This window comes from Aulonocara stuartgranti, assembly GCF_965226115.1.
Source record: "Aulonocara stuartgranti genome assembly, chromosome: 10".
Lineage (NCBI taxonomy): Eukaryota > Metazoa > Chordata > Actinopteri > Cichliformes > Cichlidae > Aulonocara > Aulonocara stuartgranti.
The window spans coordinates 475,001-491,382 of NC_138946.1; the positions used below are offsets into that span (position 1 = coordinate 475,001).

Sequence of the window (16,382 nt, forward strand, 5' to 3'; positions counted from 1 at the left end):
GTCTGATGACCCAGAGGCAGGACAGGTGATACCTCCGCGTTCTTCTTCAGGTTTTTCTGTTCCACCTGCATCTTTTTTGACAGCACGTTCTTAATGAGGCAGGATGCCATCTTTGTTTTGGTTTCATCCAGAGAGAACGACTTCTGAAGACGCTGAGAGTTTCCTCCAATCAGGAGCCCTGAAACCATCAGAAACTTCATCAAACTCAGATTCTTCGTCTTTCATCATCAATAGAACAAAAACAAAGACGTGTATTAATAATAATAATACTCAGTAGTAGAGTTGCACCTCTTCGACAGACATGTTGAGGCAGCATTTGAAGCTTTGGTTTTCATGGCTTGCGGCGCACATTAACTGTTTTCTTCATGCAACCAATAGAAATGCAGAACGTCAGGGAGCGGGCATGTATACTCATGAAGACCCCGACAATGATGCAGTACAGGCAGAACACAAACTTTGAGCTGCATCCTCAGTGAAGCACGTGTCGCGTCTATTGTGAATCAGGGATCTCAATCATGCAAAAATCCTTGTAAATCATATCCTACCATCATTTAACTCAAGGCCATGACTTCATGTCTGTACTTGAAAACGAGACTGTAGTCTCAATGAGACTTTTACCTGCATAAATAAAGGACTGATGCGAAAGGAAAGCTCTCGTTAGACACAGTCAGACACTCTGGAAACATGTAGTGTGGAAGTCGTGAAGTCTGACGGGCTGTGATCCAATATCATGCTGTGCTACCCGGTGATTGAAGTTTTATCCACTGAAAATCAGAATATTAAATTATTTTCTTAGAGGTTTTCTTCTGAGGTTAGGGTTAGGTTGGAGGACCAACGGGTTCGAGCTAAGTTCTAGTTTCTGAGATTTTCTGCAGTTTGCAGGGAACTATGTAGCAGTGTGTGAGACTGTTATTTGACACTCAGGCCTCTCTGCTATGGCAACCCACGGCACAGCAATCACACCAGCGTGGTATCAGCTTGAGTCTATTCAGATGTGTGTAATCAGTGCACAGCTCAGCAAAGAAAGCGCCCCCCTGCCCCCCTCGTATTTCATGTGCGAACTACAACCCCAGTTCCAAAAAAGTTGGGATGGAGCAACAAAGGCTGGAAGAGTAAGGCGTACTAAACAGAGACAGTCAGAGATTTCAGAGCTTATCAGGTCAGACATGGTCGGGTACAAAGACATCTCCACTCTGCTGGAGTCTACACAGCTGAGTGTTTATTTTTTGTTCTTTTGTGTATAAAATGTGTGTTAATGAGATTTGTAAGTTGTTGCATTTCACACAGTGTCCCAACATTTCAGCATCGGGGCTGTTTTTGCTTTCTGCGTTCGCCAACCGAAGCCAGCATGCCGTTAGCTAATGACACAAATCAGCTGAGTGGGAGTGTTTACTTCCTGTCACTTCCTGATTAAATACATGCCTCCCTCTGTTCAGGGATCTGATTGGTGGATACAAACTAGTTTCTCTTCATCATGGAAAGGATCCTGTGATCATCCCTCTCTGCTTTTGTCCAAACTGATAACCTGAACCAGTGAATATGATCAATAACAGTTTATTTTTTCAGTGCTCCCCAGGGTGGCGGGTGGGCGGTCCTTACTGACAGAAACAGGGAGCTTGTTGACAGGTAGACATGCTGTTACCTTGGCCAGCCCCTGCAATCAGGCCCTTGTAGACCCCGTAGCTCTCAGCATCACTGCTAGTATTTGAGGTGGCGTGAAAGGAGGTGGGCATACTGTGTTGCCGTAGTAACAGTTCAGGCCGTGATCGAGTAGTGGGACACAGCAGCTCATTAGCTGACGTATTATTGTTAATTCCTCTGCCCTCAGCAGGAACATCCTTCAGTATCACCTGGACAGGTAGACCAACAGGTGAGCAAACAGTTAAACTGGCAGAAGACATACCTGTAGTTTATCAGTGTTTACCTGTTCAGCGCCATCCTCGCCGTCCTTCTTCTTCTTCTTCAGGTGAATCTGCCGTTTAGGCACCATCTTTAGCCCCTCCGCATCCTGACCTTTCACCTGGACGACAGGAAACAAACGCTGCTGGTAAAGATGAAACTAGGCCCCACACGTACGTTCATCTAACCAGCTGATGATGATGATCGCTCACCTGTGTCTCTATGGTGATGTCAACACACTCAAAGCCACTCTCTGGATCAGACGTTTCATCGTCTGATTGGATGAGGACAGAGGGAGAGAAGTGGAGTGAGAGATCTTCCTCCGACCAGTCGCTGACACTCCCTTCGTCTTCCTCTTCCTCATCTACCTCGGAGCGATGGGTGGAGCAGAAGTCCAGGTAATCTGGCTCGCTCTCACCTGTGCAGGTGAACTCAGAGCTCTTGTCTGCAGGAACTGGAGAACAGCGTGGAAGGATTTGTGCCTCAGCAGTTTGATGAGGCAGCACGTCGACTTCAGGGCAGCGGTGAGCGCTGAGGAAGATGCATCGCCCTCTTTCTCTTTTTGCTGTGTCCTCGTGGCCGCTCATGATTGTGTCTCTGGAGGACGCACAAACAAACATGGAGACATTAATGAAGCAGTTTGAATGAAATGATGATTTCCCACTGAGTCCACAGTGCTCCATGATTTAATCCCACTCAGTTCTACTGATCCACGATCGCCATCCAGGGAAAACCCTCAATCTTAAATCCATGAAGCGGACCCGGCTGCTCGGGTCATTATTAAACTAAAGCCGTCCTGCCCTGTGATAGTTCCTCCAGAGCTGGGCTTCAGAGGTGATTCAGACAATCAGGCAGACGTACAGAGGCCGGCCGAACACGTGATACCTGCCGTCTGAGGAAGGCTGGGACAGGTACGCAGTGCTTCCCTTTATCAGCTCGCTGTCACACTGCGGCGATTCGATTAACAACAACAACAACAATCTTTATTTATAGAGCACATTTAAAAGCCTTGGGCATACCAAAGTGCTTTACATAAAACAATAAAAAATAAAACAGTTCACACATTAACATCAAATACATAAAGGTAACGAATTATGTTCACAGATAAAAGCCACCAATAAGAGTAAACTGCAGCACATAGGTTATAGCGAGGTAAGACTGTACCACCATGATAAAAGACACCAGTAATGGAAAGATAGCAGAGAATTTAATACAATAGGTCAATAGGTCACTGCAAGAAAGCCAGCATTTAACTGGTAGAAAAGGCAAGTTTAAAAAGATATGTTTTTAGCTGTGATTTAAAAGAATGAATAGAATCAGACGCCCGGATACCAATCGGGAGATTGTTCCACAGCTCCGGTGCAACTAGAGCAAACGATCGATCACCTCTAGATTTCAGTCGAGATCTGGGCTGAACCAACAGTAACTGTGAGGATGACCTTAAAGCCCTAGCAGGAGCATATGGGTTTAAAAGTTCCTTAAGATAGCTTGGTGCAGTGTTATTGGTAATTTTAACAGTAAACAACAAAATTTTAAATTGAATACGATATTTGACAGGCAACCAGTGCAGATCAGCAAGGACAGGAGTAATGTGGGCAAACTTCTTGGTTTTAGTTAGAATGCGTGCTGCAGCATTCTGAACTGTCTGTAATCTATGTAAAAGGGAAGAGTGGAGACCACAATAAAGTGAATTACAGTAATCTAGCCTTGACGTTACAAAGGCGTGGATGAGCTTTTCTAGGTCTTTATACGGGATATAGTGCCTGGCCTTAGAAATAAGGCGAAGCTGGTAAAAACTGGATCTGACAACAGCAGACACTTGTTTATCAAGTTTAAATGAGCTGTCAAATAAGACACACAGATTCCTAACAGTGTCAGAGAAAGAACTAGTGAGAAAACCAAAGGCATCCCGAAGTTTGGCACGAAGGGCATTACTACCAAAAATCATAATTTCGGTTTTCTTATCATTAAGGATAAGAGTATGACGTATGAAGTATAACGTAAAGAGGGATCAAGAACCTTACTGAAACTGGCAGATCTGAGTAATAACTGCAGGTAAAATGGAAACGTGGCTTTAAAATGTAACCTGTGATGCTGTATGCTGATCATCATTTATCTGATTTGCAGAGAGAAGCAGAGTGAAGCTCTGCACTGATGATGCGCGCGTTTACCTGAATGATGAAGCTGAAACATCAATGATTTAAATTTTACAGCTGAAAACTGTTTTACACTTACAGCTGGAACAAGTGCCAAATATTTAGAGGAAGAAATCAGGTTCAGTCATGAATAATAACCCAATAAGTGAGTGTTAGCATGTCCTTACCTGAAATCAGCTTAGCGTTAAACTACCGACAGCACCGGGACCAGAATCAGGATCATGTCCTGCTGTCAAACATTCAAGGTCAAACTTAGTTCGGACTTCTCCGGGAGAGCCTAGTCCTGGTTCTGGTCCTGGTCCTGGCTCGGGTTAAAGCCGAAGGGTGTGTTCCTGGTCCAGGAGCAGTGTTCAGGCTCTCAGTTTAAATCCAATTAAATGAAATTTTCAAAGTTTTCAGACTCAGAAATGTGGCTGAGAGAAAGTTTTGGAGCAGCGGGTGAGTTTGATGTGAACACCAGCTCAGTGTGGGGCGACCCACAGCACCTGTGGGAGTGTTGCTGACAGGCTGCAGGGAGAGCGAGAGATAAACAGAGAGAGCGGGGCGGTGTCGGGCTGCAGGTTTCTATTTCAGGAGGTGAGTGACAGACGAGGCTGCAGCTCTGTGCACCGGCTCTGACCCGGGGGGGTCACACAACAACCCACACAGCAGAGTGAACCTGTGCATGTGAAGACTGTTCTCCAAAGGCTTTTGTGCAGTTCATGAATCCTTTGGTGTGTTACACTGTGCAGACTCTGGTCTCCACTGTGATCCTACAGTTTAGAACAGGCTGATGAAAGCAGTGGCACTTCCCCTAATTAGAATTATTTTACTGAAATATGTTTATGCTAATCAGGTTAAAAGGACCTATATCCGTGCAGATTTTGATGATTAATGAGATTTTTACTCGTCGTTCTGTCAGTAGGAACGACGTGGCTGCAGGCCGGGGATCGGTCTGCCCCCGCCGGCCATGAAAGCAGTCAAACCTGAATCTGTTCACTTAGAAACAAACTGGTTTAATTAACAATTCAAGAGCTCTCGTCAGAGCCTGACCCCGAGTCTGATTTCGGTCACACTCCGCACCGCGTGGCGGTGGTAGAGCCACAAATCGACGTTTGTGTGAGCCGCTCACAAAGAAGAAGAAGCAGCGGAGCAGCACCGGGCTGTGACTCCGGGGAGTTTCCTGATCCTTGTGTGGGTTTCGTTGGTCCGTGGTTCGGTCCGTGCTGGTTCGGTCCGTGCTGGTCCGGTCTGTCCGATGCCCGGTTCTGGGTCCGCGTGCTCGCAGGTGAGCTCTGCCTTTGAGTCTTTCTCGCTCAGCTGTGATGCTGACGCCGTTAGAGCCGCTCCCGGGACGGTTCCGACCCGTTGGCGAGGATCAGGACTCTGACTTGGGTCACCGAAGCTAAAGAAAAGCCTGTTAGCCTGTATGCTAACCGCTAGTGGCAGCGCGACAGCTGCTTTACGGCAAACAGCTGATCAGTCCGGAAGTGACCGAGACAGAAAGTGCGCATCAGAAAATCCGCGAGGCTCCGAGTGATAGGTACCTGATCAATAACTGATCCAGTGCACGTATTCAATCAGAGATGAGCTGCGCAGGCGCAGAACTAAGGATTCTGTTCAGTCCGGGGCGCGTGCAGCTTGTTCAGGTAAAGCTCACCTGTCAGCAGCTAAATGCTAACTGCTAACGGCTCCCAGAATTCAAATACTACTTAAATACTGCAGTAAAACTTTATTTATAAAATAAACATACTGATTAAAGGAACTGATCTGGGTCTGCGCGTGCAGGGGGAGGGGTCTGCTCAGGTGTGTCACTCTGGTATACTGGCAGAGGTATGTTTATACCCGACTGTAGTACTCCCTATAGTACTGTAATACTCACTGTACTACGGTATGAAGTACTAACTGCAGTACTCTCCTAACTGTAGTGCAGTCTGTAGTACTGATGTTCCCAAACGAGGTGATGTCACAAGTGCTGACCTGTGCCACACCCTGCAGTTAGAGTCCAGACACACAACCATGTTCTTACCAAAGATGTTCTCTTATTATTAAAATGTAACAAGTCCATCTCAGCTGTTTCATTTGGTAGCTCTTGCTTGGCTGCTTGTTGCTGGTCTCGTGTTGGCCTCAGGTAACGTGGAAGTGTTACCGTGCCAACTGTATGTGCGTGATAACAGCTGTAGACAGTCACTGCTCCCCAGACCTCACGTGTACGACGGTCAGACGCAGGCCCATCTACCTCCTGTGTGTTCACCGTATGCAGGATGGCTAACCCTTACCCTTACATTCCACCGGATGCTAATGCTAATTCAGCCCTTGGACACTTGGTAGCGTGGTGTTCCTCTGCCCTCTTCTCTTTACAGCACGGCTCAGCCAACCTGAGCAGCAGCAGCAGGCAGCTGTGCTAAGGTGTCCAACATGTCCCCGATCAGAAGACTCAGAGCTGCTGAGGGTGACGACACACCGGCAGAAGAGCCAAACCTCTTCACCTGTTTTGAGGCTACACCACCAGTGGCGGCTACACCCCCCGACTGGCCACAGCAGCCTCACCCTGTCAGTAGGGCTGGGCGACATGAGGAAATCTAATATGACCATGTTTTGGAGCGACATCAGAGACGTGATCTGTATCGCCACACGTTCTAACGTTGGTCCACCTCTGTGTTTGTTCTACTTTGATACAGGAAGTCAGAAAGAATTTAAATGTTTGAACCATCAGCTGCACAGTTTCAGCTTGGGAGGGGGGTCAGTGCTGCATTTACAGAGTGTGGGAGAGAAAAACTCTCAATTGCATGCAGACAGATTATTGTTGCCATGGTAACCCATACTCTATGGTTACGATAAAGCCACGTTAACCATCGTACGTGGAAAACCCGCGATACATCACCCCGCCCTAGTCTGTAGTACTGTCTGTATTACTGACTCTGGTACAACTTGTAGTATTGTGTGTAGTACTAAGTACAGTACTGTCTTTCTATAGTACTAACTATAGTCCTCTGTAATACTAACTGTAGTACTGATGTGTGTACTCTTATGTACTCAGGAGGAGTTGCTGGTGGGGGCGCCACGCGTCCTGGTTACCGGGGCAACAGGCCTCCTGGGGCGAGCGGTGTGCCGAGAGTTTCACAGCGCCGGATGGACCGTCACTGGGACGGGATACAGGAGAGCCAGGCTCCGCCTTCTGCGCTGTGACCTCACAGACGAGGACGCCGTCAGAGGACTGCTACACGAATACAAGGTACTGCATGCAAGCTGTGTATTCGTACAGAGTACTTCGACAACAGTACTCCGACTCCATGTGGTTCGTTGACCTTATTAGTGACCTCACAAGAGCCTCTAGGTCAGAGTCCACCTAGGAGACTTTCCTGAGCATTAACCCCGCCCCCACAGATGGATCGAGTCACCTGTCGAATGTGACACGGTGACAGAGGGGGTCCCTCATCACCTGTGTGTTTGACCTTCACGGTCACCATGGAAACCAGCTCCACATGCGAGCTCACCAAGTATCAGAGCTCATCACTCTGAGAGCTCACCTGGTGGAGTCGGGGAGAACAAGCACCTGGCTGCTGCTGCTGGGGGGACGGCGAGGTGGGGCCACACCCCTTCTCAGGTGCTTGGGCAAACAGATACAGGAGTGGATCCATCCATGTTGTTCTGCTGGGCCGGGTCGCGGGGGCAGCAGCCTCAGCAGAGAAGCCCACACCTCCGTCCCCTCCACCACCTCCTCCGGCGTGTCCTGGGTCTGCCCCGGGCCTCCTCTGAGTGGGACATGTAGGAACTCCTCACCCTGTCTCTAAGGGTGCGTTCACACCGAACGCGATAGACGCGACCGGAGCTTCAGGTTTACGTGTAAAGAGGAGCGCGATGAAGCGCGACTGGGGGTCCCGCGAAACTTCAGAAGCAGATTTGCGTCACGAAAGCGCTTTTCTGCCTGATTTGCGCAACCAAGTAGTGCGACTGACGCGTTGGAAGCGCGAGGTAAAATGTGCGCTGCAGTTTGTGTGTTGCATGTTGTGCATTCGCGCTAATCGTGTCTCCCACTCGAGTTGGAAAAATCTGAACTCCAGCGTCAAGTCGCTGTAGTGACTGATGTGTAAAGCGTCCTTTTCGCCACTGCTCTGCTCTCTTCAAACGCTCGACAGCTGCCGTCTTGCAAACATACCGTCTGGCACTACTTCCTCCCACATTTCCGCTTCACACGCGTCAAAATTGAGTATTTTAAAGCGCGACCAGTTTGCTTTGGACGTGCTTTGAGGTGCGAATGTGCATGCGACCAGCTAGGGGCGTGTGGTGCTTTTTGGTCACGCCTATCCTTCTGAAGGATGATGGTGTTTCTGGTATAGCACAACTTTATCCTTCCGGCAGCTCCCGGGGAGCCCTATGGGACATTCATATAGAGATCCTCCAGCTTAAAACTGCATCACCCTCCCAGGACCTGAAGCTCGGTAAAGCACCCCACCGACATTGAAACCATCTGTTCTCTGATTGGTCACAAATGTAACAATCCAGTCAGCTGAAAGAAAAAAAACTGGGTCAGAAGTCGTACTGGTCAGTTGCAACGCACACAGCCAGGAAGCTGAGCGCAGTTTCACCGTAGTTTTGTGCTTTGTATCTGTTAGAAGACCTTAACAAAAACTATTTGTAACCTCTGTAAATGTTTTTAAAAACACACAGATTCTCATCTGTAGATGCACAAGCGTAACATTTTCAGATATTTTGGTTTACAAGATACAATCTCAGTTCACAGCGACTCATTTGATTTACAGAATATGTCTGAGCCCAGTTTGAGCCCATAAGGAAGCTCATTTCTGCCGCTTGTATCTGCACTCGCGTTCTTTCGGTCCCCGCCCACGCCTCGTCACCATAGCTGAGGGTAGGGACGTAGATTGAGCGGTTTCACACTCTCTCTTAACCACGACAGTCCGGGACAGTGCTCGCATCACTGCAGCGGCAATCCGTCTGGCGATCTCCCCTCGCTTGTGATCAACGCCTCAACATACTTAAACCCCTCCACCTAGTAGCTCGTCCCTGACCCAGAGTGGGCGCTCAGAGTGGGCGCTCAGAGTGGGCGCTCAGAGTGGGCGCTCAGAGTGGGCGCTCAGAGTGGGCGCTCAGAGTGGGTCCGTGGCCTCAGACTTGGAGGTGCTGACTCTCGTTCACACTGTGCTGTGAAACTGTGAGTTGGAGCCAGCAGAACCACATCGACTGTGAGAAGCAGAGACTTTAGTCCTGACACCGGCAGCTACACCCAGAAATCTGTCCATAAAATTATGCAGAGAATCGGTGACAGAGGGCAGTGACGTGTCCTAGGGCTGTTCGATGTAACGATATATATCGGATGACGATATAAAAACGTCTATTGTTTCCTATCACGCTATCGTTTGTTTCGTGGTGTCGCAAAATAAACTGTTTACAGCAATATTTTTCATGGTTCTGATGTCACTGTAGTGGCTGTATTCGTTTAAGTTCTCTCTTTCTCTTATATGTAATATAACCACACTACAGATGGACAAGTGCCTGTTTTTATGCGTTGTCGTTAGCAACAACGACAGTAACAGCATCGCGTGTCCGCTTGTTTATGTTCCACATAAACCTTTCACAATAAAGCTCAAGATCCTGTTGAGACTTTTCAAAATAAACTGAATCACGTGAAAGATGCAGATTATTTACGGATGAGAAGTAAAAAAGACGCCAGGTGCTAAAAGATAAACCTTAGACTCAAACGTTAGAACAGGCTTTTCCCCGCAGCACGCCGTGTAATAAATACTCACAAAGAAAACGGCGCCGTTACAACTGATGTCTAAAAATGTATCGTTTCATGCATCGTTAAAACACTCGACTCCAGCTACACGACGCACAGGAAACAGTGTGAAGTGGAAACACTTCACACAGGTCGAGCTGCCCGAGATTCACAGAATTTACAGAAACGTTACATTTTTGTGATTTATATCGTTACCGGGGCGATAGATGTCTGATATCGGGAGATGAGATTGTGGTCATATCGCACAGCCCTAACGTGTCCTTTGGTGTGTGTGGAGACGTTCACACACTGAGTTGAAAACACTCTTCACCTTACACTGGATGATTATCAGCTGGTGGAATAAACTGGAAGTACTTCTGCCTTTGGCTGCAGTAGTTTTACTGCATGTTTGACAAATGACAACATTTAGCTGGACATCCTGGTGAGGTCCAAACTCTCTCTGTGTGGTAGGATATAAACGCTCAGTGTGTCGGGGAGTCCCAGGTCCAGCTGGGATAACCACTCACATGTTCCTCTGCTTCCCTGGACACTGTGTCTGTGGGATGGTAACATCCCTAACCCTCACTCTGTGCTCTCCACGGGACTCAGCTGTACATCTGCATCTAAAGGTCAAAGTTCACTCTTTAAGGATCCCAATGTGCACATGTTGGACAGAGAAGACAGAGGAGTGAAAGAAGCGTCTATCTCCACTGTGAACAACCCTCTTTGGACAGAGGGCGGGGCTTATGACACTGTCCGCCATCTGTAGTCCAGTCTGACATCCTTCCCAGACGCCTTAACGCCCACTCACATCCTGGTCATATGACCTCAGCAAGTCACATGATAGGGTGGGGCTAGGTCTCACAATGACCTACACCTTCTTCACACCTTGGCTCGTGTTATGGGTCACAGGGTCAGTAGTGGGTAAATGATCGTCCCACTGGGGGACCCTCCCCCATCTTTGCCCACATCAGCGTGGGAGCGCTGCACCCGGGGACTCCAGGGGCGGGTACTCTGAGCTGAGCACAGACAACACTCAGGACCGTCTCGTACAGGCAGCGGGCCGAGCGGTTACCAGGATACTGATCGGGTTTATGGTTGGTCAGAGGCTGTGAGCGAGCAGGTGCAGCTGCTGAAGGACGGACACGACTCACCTGTGAGTCAGCTGACAGGGTTCAGGCTGTTTGTAATGGTATGTTCTGGCATCACTAGAGACGGCACGATACCACTTTCTTATGTCCGATACCGATATGAATCCGATGTGTTTTAATCAATAAAATAGTTTTTTTAATATCTTGCTGCATTTTGTATAAGTTCAAACTCAAGTTAAAAAACACTGAAGCTATTCTGTTACACCTGTGTGTAAAAAACACACTGCACCCAAAATATGTCATAGATCAGCAAAACTGATCAATCTAATGAACTTAAACCTGCTCCATCCTCCCTATTCTGGTATTTTAAAGAGTAAGCAGCCTAACCAATAGGGCTGCAAACTCCCAGCAAAAAACCCCCAAAAAATAGGGAACCACCCCCCACCCTCCACCTCATGATGCTTAATCGACGTAATCAACTTTAATTTGATGCAGTGTGAAAAAAATGCACAGAAATAAATTATTTTTCAAGAATAATTAAATAGATTCAACATCTTTCTTCAGCAGAACTGCAGACTGCACAGATGGTTCCCAAAGGAAAAAGTACTATAGCTTACTAGGGTATATTAGACTTAACAGTTACTATATACAGTAATTGACTTCTATACATTTGACATCAGATTAAAACTTTGGGTATAAAAGTCAGATAATTATTTATTAAAAGCTCGACATTTTAAATGAGAATAAGAAAGAAAAGTATGTCTTTGTGCCCCCTTTTCCCTGTTCATGCCCTATCGGCCCCCCTGGCTAAACTTTGCTAGATCCGCCCCTGCACAGTTACCAGCGTCAGCTACGTAGAAAAAGATCCTGGTGTAGAAAGTAATATTAAATAAATTCTAACAACAGCTGATCGAGCTTAAACGCGCTGCTGTTGTTCAGCCGCTGGTTTCCTCTTTCTGCTGCAAAGTGGGCCAAAAACAAACAAACAAACAAGACTCGCGACAGAAAAGCCGATCAGCTGATCATTGATCAGTTTCACATTGAAGCAGCAGCAGGAGAGAGAGAGAGAGGCAGTCGCTCCATATCGGTTGTTAAGCTTAACGCTGGAACGCTTTACAAACATTCAGAGATGAACTTACACACTTGCTTCACTTCTCTCTGGGAAAACTTCCTCGGAGATGAAATGCCGGATTGCTAGCGAGGCTACAAATACTCACAGCCGCTCTATCACGTGACCACACTCCTCCGACGTGCTACGGTTATGAGCCGAGTTACGCCGTGTCGCAGGTTTGGTGAGGTGCTTTTTTGATGTTTAATGGATCGGATTACATTTTTTATTTCTCTCTGATATCCGATCCAGTGATTTAGGTCAGTATGGGACCGATACTGATACGTAATATCGATCGGTCCATCTCTCGTCATTACTGTAAAGCTGATGGTCACTAAATAAAGTTATTTTGAATGTGTGTTTCAGCCTGATGTGATCGTCCACTGTGCGGCCGAGAGGCGTCCAGATGTTATGGAGAGACACACGGAAGCAGCTGTTAATCTGAACGTGCACGCCACGAGCACGCTCGCCAAGGAGGCAGGTCAGTGAGCCACCACACCATCACCAGATATTCTTTGGCCTGACACAGGTGGGGGCACGAGAAGGTTTGGGGGTGGAGCTCCTGTAGTGCGCATCAGAGCCCCGCCCCTTCACACATCACGCACCTTGATTTCAGTGCAGCTCTGTGTGAGCGCGCCTCCGTAACAGGTAACGTCTGTGTCTGCAGCCACCTGCGGGGCGCTCTTCCTCTACATCAGCACCGACTACGTGTTTGACGGCAGGAATCCTCCGTACGGTGAGGACGACAGTCCAAACCCGCTCAACGTTTATGGGCGGAGCAAACTGGAGGGGGAGAGGGAGACGCTGCGCCACTGTCCAGGTACGTCTCAGTCACCTGTCTGAGTCTTCTGTCTCTGGCCTGCCCCTCAGTCACCTGTTTGACCCGTGACCCTGCCAGGTGCGGTGGTACTGCGGGTGCCCGTTCTGTTTGGGGAGGTGGAGTCGGTGACGGAGAGCGTGGTGACGTCGTTGTACCTGAAGGTTCAGGAGGCGTCAGAGGAGAGCTGCACGCTGGATCACGTCTTGCAGAGATTCCCCACTGACGCCCGAGACGTCGCTGCCGTCTGCAGGAAGCTGTCTGAGAGAGCACGACAGGTGAGCGTCAGAGAGACAGGTGAGCATCAGGTGGACTTCGCTCTGCCCGTCTCACCGCCGTCTGCTTTTCCGTCAGGACCCGTCCATCAGAGGAATCTTTCACTTCTCTGGGAAAGAGCAGATGACTAAATATGAAATGGCGGTCGCCATCGCTCAGGCCTTCAACCTGCCGTCCGGCCACCTCATACCTGTAAGTGGTCACACACCTGAGCCGCCTCATACCTGTAAGTGGTCGCACACCTGAGCCGCCTCATACCTGTAAGTGGTCCCACACCTGAGCCGCCTCGTACCTGTAAGTGGTCCCACACCTGAGCCGCCTCATACCTGTAAGTGGTCCCACACCTGAGCCGCCTCATACCTGTAAGTGGTCCCACACCTGAGCCGCCTCGTACCTGTAAGTGGTCCCACACCTGAGCCGCCTCATACCTGTAAGTGGTCCCACACCTGAGCCGCCTCATACCTGTAAGTGGTCCCACACCTGAGCCGCTTCGTACCTGTAAGTGGTCCCACACCTGAGCCGCCTCATACCTGTAAGTGGTCCCACACCTGAGCCGCTTCGTACCTGTAAGTGGTCCCACACCTGAGCCGCTTCGTACCTGAAAGTGGTCCCACACCTGAGCTGCCTCGTACCTGTAAGTGGTCCCACACCTGAGCCGCTTCGTACCTGTAAGTGGTCCCACACCTGAGCTGCCTCGTACCTGTAAGTGGTCCCACACCTGAGCCGCCTCATACCTGTAAGTGGTCCCACACCTGAGCCGCCTCGTACCTGTAAGTGGTCCCACACCTGAGCCGCTTCGTACCTGTAAGTGGTCCCACACCTGAGCTGCCTCGTACCTGTAAGTGGTCCCACACCTGAGCCGCTCTGATTGGTCATCTGCCTTAAATGGAGATGAAGTAAAGCCAGTTTATGTCTGTGAAGGTTCTCAGTCATCCAGGTCATCGTAGTCAAAGGAGCTTGCAAAGAAAAGCGTCTGGACTTCTTTAAGTTGCTTGAAGACGTTTCACCTCTCATCCGAGAAGCTTCTTCAGTTCTAAGGTCAAATGGTGGAGAGTCCCAGATATAAACCTAGTGGGAGTTTCCCCCCACAGAGGGACAAAAGGACCCCTGATGATCCTCTAATCGCCTGAGCCAAGGTGTGAAACTGGGTGTGGGCCCCAATCAGCCAGAGTTTCGGGTGTGTTCATTGTGAAACCTGGCCCCACCTTATCATGCGAGTTCCTGAGGTCAGATGGCCCAGGATGTGAGTGGGCGTTAAGGTTAAACTGGTTAAAGCCAGTTTAACCCGCCTGCCTGCGCAAGGATGTAAAGTTATGACCTGGGGGCCTGCACACCTGAGGTGTCGATCTGTTATCTGGGTTCACCCCGACATGATGCCGATTGGCCGATTATCAATCAGCTTGGCACAGATAACGATCCCTGTGAGTGTCACCTGCTGAGTGTTTGCAGCAGAGCGACAGACAGCAGCGGCGCATCAGCACGTGAACACATCATGGCTCAGTCTGAGCTGCTGGAGCGGCAGCTGCGCTTCCTTCACGGTTTCCAGGACATCGTCCTGAAAGTGGCCAATCAGAGAAAAGTTTACTCTCTGACCTCCTGACCATTTCAGTTTATTCTCTCAGCTGTTTGTAAAGATCACATTTACAGACAGGATTCAGACATCGGCTCGGTCCACGAATCTGATCTGAGGTCAGCAGGTACAGCGCAGGTGTTCCACTGATGCTTATAGAGCAATAAAGCTGATAAAGTTTTATTGATATTATTATGGTTATTATTATTATCATTGTCATTACTGCTCATCGGGGAAACACAGACCCCGCCCCTTTCCCCACAGAGCTCTGAGGGGCTTCAGGAATGGCGATGCTGTTTTCTGAGGATCTGATTGGTCTATAGGTGTTGATGTCATACCTGATAATCTCTAATCTTCAGAGCAGGTTTGGCTCATAGCATAGGTTACCATGGCGATTTACCCCAGTAAGAGTGATCCACCTTTGTAGTCCAGAAAGCCAGAGTTAACCTGAGGTTAGCTGCTTCGTGGTGCGTGGCTCGTTTTGAATCTTTTCATAATCAGCAGGACTTTGCACTCATTATAAACAAACTGTATCACCTGTGGTCCCGACCCTGTCTGTGTTCTTGCAGCTGACCGAGCAGCCGGCGGCGTCGGCTCTTCGTCCAATCAACAGTCAGTTAAACTGTTGTCGTCTGGAGCTGCTGAACCTGAGCGTGGAACCGCGACCTTTCACCTCCGCCATTATCGACTGTCTGTGGCCGTTCACGCCCGACAAACGCTGGAGACAGACCGTCTTCCACTGAGACGACTGGATTAGCAGCGAGCCGGATGTACAGATTATTTAGTCTTTGTGCCCCAAGTCCTGTCTGCAAGCTCTGCACTGCTGATAGTATTAACAGGTCATAGTCCTGCACCAGATTATACTCGGACGTTACCAGATTACAGTCAGAATAATGTTCTGGGTTGAGTGTTGTTAATCCCTAATTGTTCATGTCTTGTGTCAGTGTTTGCATAGATTCACTTTATATCAGTGTGAACAAGCTGAGTGTGCTCTGTAAGATTCACACTACACTTCAGTGTGTTCTGACAACAAAATGTTACATATTATATCACCACCTCCAATCTTCACTCTAATCTGGAATTTATTGGGTTAGTCCAGACGCTGTTAGTTTAACCTGGACTCCTTTAGTTTAATCTGGACTCTGTTAGTTTAATCTGGACTCTGTTAGTTTAACCTGGACTCCTTTAGTTTAACCTGGTCTCTGTTAGTTTAATCTGGACTCCTTTAGTTTAATCTGGACTCTGTTAGTTTAACCTGGACTCCTTTAGTTTAACCTGGTCTCTGTTAGTTTAACCTGGACTCCTTTAGTTTAACCTGGTCTCTGTTAGTTTAATATGGACATTGTTTTTGCTGTATGTATGGGACCTGAATAAATACCGGTGATTTTTATGTTTGAAGTTCAGGTTTAATCAGGAAGTTTGAAGTCGACCCCAGATTAAATCCGACTCGGTAAATGTCCTGCTGTGACAGGACATTGTGTGTGTTTCTGCTGTAAACGACACCTCAACATTAAATACGTGAAACTGTCAAGCCTCAGTCTTTCATTGTGAAGGTTATCCTCCTCCTCCTCTTACCTGTCAGGTCACTCACCTGTTCTTCAGCACTTGGTGAACATCTGAAACTTCCTGAGAGCATGTCTGAAAGAGGATGTTGCCATCAGGGAGCGTCGACTGCAGCATTTAAGGTACAGTAGTAAATCCACAGTGAGTATTTAAAGATGATGGGTGTGGTTTAATATATGGGGTCAA

The 16,382-nt window shown here is 48.3% G+C and overlaps 2 protein-coding genes across 6 annotated transcripts in view; one reads left to right on the plus strand and one right to left on the minus strand.

The window, feature by feature from the left end:
* LOC309715206 (uncharacterized protein) overlaps positions 1-5,027 on the minus strand; it is a 6,952-nt gene extending 1,925 nt beyond the window's left edge. Inside the window, exons 1-5 of the mRNA XM_082548123.1 lie at positions 4,223-5,027; positions 2,112-2,496; positions 1,925-2,020; positions 1,643-1,850; positions 1-178 (exon numbers count right to left, since the gene is read on the minus strand). The exon at positions 1-178 is cut by the window's left edge and continues 1,925 nt beyond it. Coding sequence (XP_082404249.1) covers positions 1-178; positions 1,643-1,850; positions 1,925-2,020; positions 2,112-2,486 — 857 coding nt within the window. The 5' untranslated portion in view covers positions 2,487-2,496; positions 4,223-5,027. The remainder of the gene's footprint in view (positions 179-1,642; positions 1,851-1,924; positions 2,021-2,111; positions 2,497-4,222) is intronic.
* A 150-nt stretch (positions 5,028-5,177) lies between these two features.
* On the plus strand, positions 5,178-16,164 carry mat2b (methionine adenosyltransferase 2 non-catalytic beta subunit methionine). Of its 5 annotated transcripts, none has more exons than XM_082548201.1 (8): positions 5,188-5,322; positions 6,398-6,587; positions 7,075-7,269; positions 12,337-12,451; positions 12,638-12,790; positions 12,869-13,065; positions 13,142-13,255; positions 15,203-16,164. In XM_082548201.1, the coding sequence occupies exons 2-8, from the start codon at positions 6,453-6,455 to the stop codon at positions 15,374-15,376; spliced, it is 1,083 nt and encodes a 360-aa protein (XP_082404327.1). In that variant the 5' UTR covers positions 5,188-5,322; positions 6,398-6,452; the 3' UTR covers positions 15,377-16,164. The 5 variants fall into 5 exon arrangements, with proteins under 5 accessions (XP_082404331.1, XP_082404327.1, XP_082404328.1 ...); XM_082548202.1 differs by lacking the exon at positions 5,188-5,322 and adding an exon at positions 5,329-5,683; XM_082548205.1 differs by lacking the exon at positions 6,398-6,587 and having other exon boundaries at positions 5,178-5,322.
* Positions 16,165-16,382: the final 218 nt, after the last annotated feature.